This window comes from Rhincodon typus, chromosome 33 (genome assembly GCF_021869965.1).
Source record: "Rhincodon typus isolate 14 chromosome 33, sRhiTyp1.1, whole genome shotgun sequence".
Classification (NCBI taxonomy): domain Eukaryota; kingdom Metazoa; phylum Chordata; class Chondrichthyes; order Orectolobiformes; family Rhincodontidae; genus Rhincodon; species Rhincodon typus.
This window is the reverse complement of record NC_063364.1, coordinates 33,881,778-33,892,471: the sequence shown is the minus strand read 5'-3', so window position 1 is coordinate 33,892,471 and position 10,694 is coordinate 33,881,778. Positions and strand designations below refer to the sequence as shown.

The 10,694-nt window shown below is 39.3% G+C and overlaps 1 protein-coding gene across 1 annotated transcript in view; it reads right to left on the bottom strand.

Moving 5' to 3' along the window:
- Positions 1 to 291: 291 nt before the first annotated feature.
- The window catches only part of megf11 (multiple EGF-like-domains 11), a 322,648-nt gene continuing 312,245 nt past the window's right edge, over positions 292 to 10,694 (bottom strand). Inside the window, exons 11-14 of the mRNA XM_048615768.1 lie at positions 9,774 to 9,902; positions 4,188 to 4,316; positions 1,538 to 1,771; positions 292 to 416 (exon numbers count right to left, since the gene is read on the bottom strand). Coding sequence (XP_048471725.1) covers positions 292 to 416; positions 1,538 to 1,771; positions 4,188 to 4,316; positions 9,774 to 9,902 — 617 coding nt within the window. The remainder of the gene's footprint in view (positions 417 to 1,537; positions 1,772 to 4,187; positions 4,317 to 9,773; positions 9,903 to 10,694) is intronic.

Genomic DNA, 10,694 nt, shown 5'->3' with positions numbered 1-10,694 from the left:
CTCCAAGGTTGAATTTATTGGAAGCACTCTTGTTTCGATACAGTTGAGATTAAGAAATTATTAACTAGATGGATAACACGCAGACATCCATTCTTCTGTATGAAATAGATTCACAGGTGCATTTCTTGATCAACAATGGTGGCATCAAACAGAGGATCAGTAATTGAGAGGTAACGACACTCAGTGTTTTGAATGGGAGAGGGAAGTACTATCACTAATCTCATCTGATCAATAAAATGATCTGTCTGAAAACTTTTGATGCATAACTATTAAACAGTTAACAAGTACAGTTCATATGCCACATGTGTAATTGTACAGCAAATCCAGGTAATTTACAGAAGTACCATAATCCAAGGCATTGTTCATATAAGCTTTGTTGTATTTCAAAAGGTTCTCTTTGTGTTTGATCACACAAACTGGAAATACGATGATCCACAAGAAATGGTTATCATAACTTGAATTATTTCTTCTTTGCTACATTATTTAAGTATGTATAGACTAAGCATTAAAAATGCTGGTGACTTGTATTACCATGGTGATCAAAGTTAATAGCAACACCAGCATTAATTTGACTGTGGAAAACATACTGGCATTCAATTTACTTCAGCCTGGCCACACATTCTTCTTTATTTCCTGTCTATTTCATGGTCTAATCTTTCTAAGTCTCCATAATTCATAATTATATTAAAAAGAACTTACAATTATATGCTACCCTTATTCAAATAACAATTATTGAATGTAGCTGTTGTTTTGTAGACAAACTTTGCAGAGATTTACACAGCAAGATCCCACAAACAGCACTGCAAAAATAATCACATGAACTATCTTTGATGGTATTGTTTGAGGGAAAGTTAGCCAACACACTGGGAGGGATCACTGCTCTCACTGAAATTGTGCAATGAAATCTCTAACATCTATTTGAACATACATGAGTTTACTGTCTCATGTCAAAGATTGCATTCTTAGCTGAGCAATAATTTTTTGATGTAATAGTGAAGTATCAGCTGAATTGTGGCCTTAAATTCTTGGAATCAGGCTTGACTCTATGATCAAGGAGAGACTGCGGCGACAGAAAATCTGACACTAATCCTAACAACAAACTTTTTTCATGTATTATTTCATTCTATATTTCATTCATTATTTTAATAATGCCTGGTGAAAACTGTAAGTAAAAATGAGTGAATTCTTAAAATGCTGCTGATTAATGAGCCAAAGGTCCAGCTGACCCATTTCTTGAATTGCCCCCAAATCACTGAAACTGAGATGTGACACACATCATTTGTTCCTCTCCTTCCTCACCCATGCTTAATTTCTTGCTCCATATTGCAATGCTGATGAAGATCCTCACCTCTCCTAGGTTTCAAGCTGTGTACAGAATTTTGGGCATTGTACATTCATTAATGGTACAAGAGGAATTGGATGGATTTGGATGCAATGGCATGGAGAATAACTCAGTATATATTCAATTGCATTCGTTCAGCCTTAGAAACCAGTGCAACAGTTCAATTTCTCTCTGTTGCACTGAAGCTGATCTTACCAGAGAGAGAATAGTCTGTATTAGTTATCCGCATGGCAGGAGTGTATGATACACTGGGCATGTCGTGTCCTTTCTCTTTCTTTTTCCATTTGTACCAGATGAACAGAACCAGTAGTACAACTATTATCAAAAGAAGAATAATGATCCCAGTTATGGCTCCAATGGAGTGCTTGTCTGATGCTAGTGCTGGACTGATTCTTGTGTAGGGGTTTAGTTCATCCATCAGTAGAGCAGCTGGAAAAGAAAGCAGATTTATTACAGGAAGAACACATGTGACTTTTAATTGTACCACATTACACACATGAAGTTTAAAACACAGAATCAAAAATTCAGCTTGACAAAGGCTGCAATCATGCTTCTTCACCCCTTTTGTCATCTCACTTCACCAGATTATCCTCTATTCCTTTTTCGCTCACATTTTTATTTGTTTATGAGATGTAGGTTTTGCTGGTTGGATGAGCAATTATTGCTCATTCCTAACTGGAGGAGAGCAGATTTCCTTGACTAGGAGATGGCATCCTCCAGCATAGCAGCACTCTCTCAGTGTAATATTGCAGTCTTAGCTGAATTGTGCACCTAAATCCCGAGAATCTCTAAAGGGCATTAATGAACTAGAGTTTTTTTTACAATCATTGACAATGGTTACATGGTCACCATTAGCCAGATGGTCTGGAGTACCAGTCCAGTGACATTATCAGCCTATAAAAGCTGCACATATACAGCTTCCCCTTAACTTCATCTATGTAAGGATTCCAAATGAATATGGCTGGTTTAAAGTGTTATTAATAAGGTTTTCTCTATTAAAAGCTAAACTTCAAAAAAAGAGAGAATTTGAAACCAAATACAGGAGATTGGGTGTTATGCACTATGACATAATGTATCATCTCAAGTAGCCAGCATTCGGCAACATCAAATTTTCTGTATATGGTGTAATCTACAAATGACTTCCTCAAATGAAGATTTGCTAAACCAGATAGTATGGAGTGTGTCCATTCTCCTAATTGTATTGTCCAAAATTATTTGAACTGAGCAAAATGGGATCTACCTTAGTGGATTTGATTTTTCATGCAGTTCTCCATACTGTCAAGGTGCAAGTGATGTTACTGTTGAGCAAGTTGTCAGGACATCGATATCACTTACATGGTCAATTGATCCACCACAATTAACCATTTCTTTGTGAGAATGCATCATTGAGTGGAATCTTGTTGAAGCAGTGGGGTGTTATTAGCCAGATGGAAACTTGATGAGAGACTCGTGATACCTATTCCAGAAATACCTACTGTGCCACACATCAAACAGGTGGTGGCAAGGTCATCAGCGGAGACTGGAATCCAGTCTCCCAGGGAGTGGATCCTCCGATGGGAGCTTCTGTCGATTAGCGTGGTAGCTGCTGCTCAGCAGTGTTATGTGGTAAGTGCTGGATTCAAAGGCAGCGGTTAGCTTCCACTTAGCACATCCCTGTGTTAAGTCAAGCCTTTTGATCAGGTACATCACCCCCAAAGTGACAAGTTGCTAACACTTTTTGACCCGTTGGGCACATTGCATAGCCCTAGCCTGTTTGCAGCAGTGGCAGACTGAAGCTCTGAAATGGCCACTTAAAGACCTCAATTGGTAGTGGGCAGGAAAATTGACCAGAAGCCTTCCAACTCAAATTTAATTTTGTTGTAGGTGAGAAGGCACCGCGGTTTGAGAATGCCACTGGCCCATCTATTAAATGCCCCTTCTCTCTCCAAATTCACCATCTCCAGGAGCAGAATATTCCAATCACTTTCTGCTTCGAATCTTCCTCCAAATAATATTTAGCGACCAGCTACATACTACCTCTCCCATGTGAGTGCCATGTTCACAGAAGATGACACAATATCCTGGACTCCCACTTAAGTAACCGTTACCTGCTGGTATAAAACATGTGAAAATTGCTGGAATATTCATCAGTTTCTATTCTCTGCAGCACCTCCCGGAAGTATTCTCTCCAAGGAAGGAAACCTGCTTCAATCATGCAAAACAGCCTTCTGAACGGAGATTTGCTGGCATTCTGCTAAAAGGAATTCCCAGGTCATACCTCGCACACAAAAACTATGGTCTATGAATCAGCCACTCACTGTATATCTCTTGATGCTTGGAGTTTAAACCACTGCCCATCATGCTGAATGTTGAATTTTATGGCTTCATAATAACGTCAGGAGAAGAGGGGGAGAGTGAAAATCAATGAGAAAAAAATCTCCTCTGTGATGGATCCAAACCACAAAGTCCCACTTGACCCAAAAGCAGTTTTCAGTAAATCATTCCCAAATTCTGACCCTTCACAATAGGACACTTTTAAATTGTGACTGGCATTGATTCTGTATAAAGGAAAATTCTGATTTCTACTTTTATGAGATTTTATTTAAAACAATTGATGCATGGAAATTCCAAATGGTTCAGATCAAGACTTCCTGAATACCCCAGCTTCTGGTCTAGCTTTGGCCACAGTCACCTCATGAGGAGCAATGCAATTGCCTTTTCTTTAATTGGGCTCTTGTGACACAATGGTTGCGTCCCTAACTCTGGCCCAAGAGGCCCGGGATCAAAGCCCATTTCCTCCAGAGGGATGTGTAATAACATCTTTGATACAGATTGATTAGAAAATATCTCTACATGCATCACATACCTTGGTCACACCGGATGCCTTTGAATCCAGATGTGCAGTAGCAAGTCCCAGTCACATGATCACAGGTGCCATTATTCATGCACTCACATAGCTGTTGACAACCATAGCCAAATGTACCAGGAGGACACTCTATAAAGCATTGGAAATGTAAATTCAGGGTTTACACAGTCTCTCTACATGCTAATGAATTCAGTAATGTCAAGGTTTAAGGCAGTTATGAAATAGTATTCATGATTTTGAAAAAGTGAACTTTCTTAGGAGCTCCGTTTTGAAAAAAATTCTACTGACTATGATCTATTTGTTTATTTGTTTCGTCTTATGTCACAAGTTACTAGATAGAAGTGGCTGTTTAGATGCATGTTGTACATATCCAGAACATATTAAAATTCCTGCATCTGTGCATGTCCTATCAACTCTTTCCATTATAAATTTCCATGTCCTCAATTGTATTGAAAATTGCCTGTATAGCCTTTTCTTGATTATTACCAGTGAAGTGTGTAATTACAAGGTAGTTGATCACCCATCTTAGTGCAGCTAGTCAAAGCCTAGATTTAGTTTTCAGGTGAAAGGGAGTTAGAGGGTAAAAGATAATTGTATCAGAGTATGTAGATGTAAATCAGTTGACAAGGTCATAGAAGCTTTCTTTATTTTTCTACTTGCATAATAAATTTGTGTATCTGAATTATAATGAAAACATGCCCCTAAAAGTTTAAAATAGGGAATGCATTATGTCTATGTACCTTAGTCCAATATTTTTCCCCGATCTCTAACCTTGCTTTACTTGCATATAATACGTAGTTTTGACTCTCCATCTGCAAAATGGAGCATCAATAATTGCCTCGTTTGTCTTTCTTTGCCAAAATCATACCTTTTGCATGGGTATATTTACTTACACATGCATACAGTATATTAGAAGCTCAGTGCATTTCCTTTTTTGTTAACTTCCTGCTTTTAATCTTTATTGATTGTCTCAATCAATATAAGCTATGTTGTTATAAATATTATTAGAAAAATACTGGCATTTATATAGTTCTTTTCAAGGGCACTGGATGTCTCAAAATGCTTAACACACACTGAAGCACTTTTGAAATATAGTCACTGCTATAAATGTAGGAAATACAGCAGCTAACATGTACAGTAATCTTCCACAAACAACAATGCAATAATTATATTATAAGCTGCTTCTTTTGTGCTATTGATTGAGGGATAAATATTGGCCTGGATATTAGGAAGAACTCACAACTGTTAGTCAAGTAATGTTATGAAATCTTTTACACCCTCCTGTGCTGGCAAATCGAAACTCAGTTTAATATCTTACTCAAAATATAGCATGAATGACTATGCAGTACTCCCTCAATATCACATTGGAACATCAGCCTCAATTAAATCCTGAAGTGGGACTTGAACCTGTAATATTGTGACCTTGAAGTGAATGTGCTACCAATGGAGACACAGACAATGACATTGACAATATTATTAATATATTAGTGCTGAATTCCCTTTCTGGTTAAGACAATAAGCCTGGTTACACTATTGTCTTGTAATTTTGAACAGATCTAGCAGCTCAAAACAGGACATCCAGGAGATGTTGTGGGCCATCAGAGCAACAGAACTATATTTAATCACAAACTGTAACCTCATGCCCCTGTCCACCCCCACTCTATCATGGCCATCAATTCAGGAGATCAATCGGAATGGTGGGAAGGCATACCAGAAATTGCAGAAGGCATAACTAAAAGTGAGGTGTCATGAAATCCTTATAATATGGTAGTAGACCTTTTGGCCCACTGAGTCCACACAGACCCTCCGAACAGCATTCCACCCAAATGCACCCCCCATTCCTATTCCTGTAACCCTGCATTTCCCCTGGACATTGTGGGAAATTTAGCATGGCCAATCCACCTAACCTTCACATCTTTGGACTGTGGGAGGAAACTGGAGCACCCAGAGGAAACCCACGCAAACACGGGGAGAATGTGCAAACTCCACACAGTCACCCGAGAGTGGAATCGAACCTGGGTCCCTGGTGTTATGAGGCAGCAGTGCTAATCACTGCGTCACTGCGCTACCCCAACCTAGTGAAACTACAATAGAGGACTACTTGTATGCCAAACAGTTGAAGCAGCATATGACAGACAGAAGTAGGTGGTCCTGCAAATGATTTGTTCAGATCTTCAGTCTGGTCACATCCTGTAATGAGAACAGTGGCCAATTCAATTGGAGGAGGGTATTCCACAAACAACCCTGTCCTCAATCATGGAGGAGCCAAGAACATCTGTGCAAAAGAGAAGGCTAAACTATTGCATCCATCTTCAGCCAGAAGTGCTGAGTGCATTAACCAAACATATTCTTCAATGAAATTCCCTCCATCACAAAGTCAAATTTCACCACCTTCCATGGATGTTTGCTGATGATCGCACAATGTCCATATACATCAAGACTTAGTCAGCACTGAGGCTTGGGCTGAGAAGTGGCAAGTAACATTCATGCCACACAATTGCTAGCAAATGACCATCTTCAACAAGAGAAGGACATTTAGAATGTCAAAGGTTACAGATGCACAGAAACATAACCACTTGCAAGTTTCCTCCAAGCCGCGCACCTTCCTGACTGGTTCAAACTCCTGGAACCTCCTTCCTGACTGCATGTGGGTGTACTCAAAGTCCATGAGTGCAGTGGTTAAAAAAGGTTGCTCACTATCATCTTCTCAAGGGCAATTATGGATGAGCATAAATGTTGACCTAGCCAATGACTCACATCCTATGAAAAACTAAACATAAAAAAATCAATTGCATGGGTTTTCTTGTGCTTCAACATTAAAACATTCCCTACATTGCCCATAACAATGTAGGAAAATTTCTACCAAACATGATGCAAATAACAAAATCTTTTGAATGATGTACATTCAACATTTGGATATAATACATAACAACAGTTTACAACACACAGCTTTCCATAAGTGGGTGACACTTTGTACATTCTCCATTGCTTCCAGGGGTAGAGTGTGCATAAGGAGCTACCAGATTGGTTCATTATGAGCTACGTTCCCAAAAACCTCCTATGCAGATCTGCAGAAATTATGCATAGGATCACATAACCCTAGTGGAAAATCAAGGTTCCTGAGTGCATCTACTTTTAAAGCAGGACTTACAACTAATCTGTGTATTACTGCTGTCAAGTCATTTGCAAAATACTGCTGTAATACTGTTTTATGTCCTGCCTTGAGGGTGTAGGAAGAAAACAGAGAAAATGGGTCGATGTATATAATGTTGAGTTTTATTCCCAGTTTCCCAGAAGACTGAACAATCTCTTTATTTGCACATTAATGACTTGATTTTGAACTAACCTAGTATGTGAGGAAATGGATGATTTTCTTGTGTGCCTAATAACCACAGGAAAATCACTGTATCTCACAGTTTTGTGGAAGCCTGTCAGAAAGATGCTGTAGAGAATGAATATTCCCTATTGCTCAGGAAACAGCCACAATGTGTGTAACATGAAAAGGTCTGACAGAGAAGGGATTTACATCACTGAGAAGGTTCCATAGGTTCAGTTAAAGAGATAAGGACTCTTCAATGAATGCTACAACAAAAGGATATACTCTATTGAGACAAATGTCTGTTCTAGTCTTCTGTTTGAGAGGGGTTAGATTTAATGAATTGAATTTTGTTTTCATAATTTTGTCTGTGTCATCAGCAACACAGAAATGACCTCAGATGTGTCAAGTTCTTAATGCTGTGACTGTAGCTTTTTGCTGAAAAATATACATAGGTTTTTACACGTGGATCTATGACAATTGACCACTGATGTCAGTGGTAGTGAAATTAATGGAAAAATTTCTGAGGGACAGGATTAATCAATACTTGGAAAGGCAGGGATTAATTGTGGCTAGTCAGCATGGATTTCTTAGGGGGAGATACTGTCTGAACAATTTAATTGAGTTTTTGAAAAGGTGACTAAATATATTGATGAGGGTAGTGCAACTGATGCACTTTACATGGACTTAAGAAAGGCCTTTGACAAAGTCCCATGTGGAAGGTTCGTCCAAAAAGTAAGAGCCCTGGGATCCAAAAGTGGCTTGTGGATAGGGTGATGGTGGACAGTTGTTTTTGAATGTGGAAGCCTGTGAACAGCGGTGCACCACAGGGATCAGCACTGGGACCCTTGCTGTTTGTTATGTATGTTAACAACTTGGATGTGAAGAATGAAGGGAAAATTTGTCAGTTTGTAGATGACAGGAAAATTGATGGTATTGTTGACCATTAGGAGGATGGTCTCAGGCTGTACTATGATATTGATCAGCTGGTAAATTGGGCAGAGGAATGGCAGGTGGAATTTAATCCTGATAAGTGTGAGGTGATGTGTTTCGGGAGGTCTAATATGGGAAGGATATACACAATGAAGAGTAGGTCCCTAGGGAGTACTGAGGAACAAAGGGACCTTGGTGTTCAAGTCCATAGATCCTGAAGGTGTCAGCACAGGTAGATAGGGAGGTGAAGAAAGCACATAGTCATACAGTCATACAGCACAGAAATAGACCCTTCAGTCCAACCAATCCATGCTGAACATAATTGCAAACTATGTGATGCTTAGGGCATACAATATAGGAGCAAGGAAGTTTTGTTACAACTTTATAGAACATAAGTTAGGCGACAGATGGAATACTGTTTGCAGTTCTGGTCATCACACTACTAGAAGGATGTCATACTGGAGAGGATGCAGAGGTGATTCACCAGGATGTTGCCTGGGATGAAAAGTCTCAGTTATGAGGAGAAATCAGATAGGCTGGGTTTATTTTCTTTGGAGCAGAGGAAACTGAAGGGGATTCTGACTGAGGTACACAAAATTACAAAAGACATAGGAAGGGTAAATTGTGAGAATCTTTTCCCTATGGCAGACTTACATAAGATCACAAGTTTAAGATGAGGAATAAATGATTTAGAGGAAATCCAAAGAAAAATGTTTTCACTCAGAGGGTGGTAAAAGTTATGTACGGTGCCTGAGAGGATGGGGGAGGCAGGCACTCCTTAACATTTAAGAAGTATCTGGATGAGCACTTAAAATGCCAGGGTATAGTAGGCTATAGACCAAGTTCAGATAAATGGAATTAGTGTTTTTTAAAAAATCATTAACAGGGTGAGGGCATCACTGGCTAGGTGGCATTTATCACCCATCACTAATTGCCCAGAGGGCAATTTCAGAGTCAACCACATTGCTGTGGGTCTGGAGTCACATGTAGGCCAGACCAGGTAAGGTGGTCAGTTTCCTTCCCTAAAGGACATTAGTGAACCAGATGGGTTTTTCCTGACAATTGACAATGGGTTCATGGTCATCAATAGGTTCTTAACTTCAGACATTTATTGAATTCAAATTCCACCATCTGTCATGGCAGGATTAGAACCTTAGTCTCCAGAACATTACTGGGTCTCTAGATTAATAATCTAGTGGTAATACCAATAGACCATTGCCTCTCCTTAAACTGGAGTTGGAGTTGTTATGGCTTTGTGAAATATGTGATGGTTGGTGATGCTCTCTACTTCATGTAATGTGAAAAGAATGTGTTTGCATTTCTGCTGTTTCACTCACTCTGCTCACAGTGTTTCCCAATGAATCCTGTGCGACACATGCATTCTCCTGTCACATGATCACAGTCTGCTCCATTTTGGCATTTGCAGAGTTGAATGCAATCTTTTCCATAGAAGCCCATTGGGCACCCTGAAATATAAATACTCTGTTAGACCAGGTTTTACATCATACTATTAATTTCTTTATCATTACTTTCTAATATGAGAATAAATATGTAGGAACGGTCCAGATGTCTGAGAACCATAGTCAGCTGGGAAATTCTTTAAACTCTGGTTATTGAAACAACTTACCATCATACAGCTGACAATGACAGCAAGCAGTAGGAGCAGACAGTGACAGGGAGGGGAACGAGTACACATTTATGCCCCAATCCTCACATGGAGCTGACAATCTTCCACTTGGGCTCTGTATGGAGACTTCTATTGCATTTTTGCCTCAGATTCGCTTCTGTTTTACTTTGGAATTAATGAAATCCCATTCTCAGGAGACCAAGTTTCCAAATCACATATTCCTGTGATTTCAGCAAATCATCAATTACAATGAAAAATTGTCATTTCTAATTTTCAAATTGGAGACAGATATTGACCCTGGTGTCTGGAGACTTCAGAATTAGTTGTTTTATAGAGATTTATTGATTCGCATCAATGAAATCCCTGACGTCATAAAATTGGCTGAAACAGCATTAGAAATATTTAAGTGTACCACGGAATAATTATTTTGACATTGAACGGTCTACTGTATTACTCTGCTCCACCACAAGGTGGCGAACCCTTCACACGTTCACTGTTTCAGAGATAGTAGGAACTGCAGATGCTGGAGAATCTGAGATAACAAGGTGTAGAGCTGGATGAACACAGCAGGCCAAGCAGCATCAGAGGAGCAGGAAAGCTGACGTTTCGGGCCTAGACCTTTCTTCAGAAA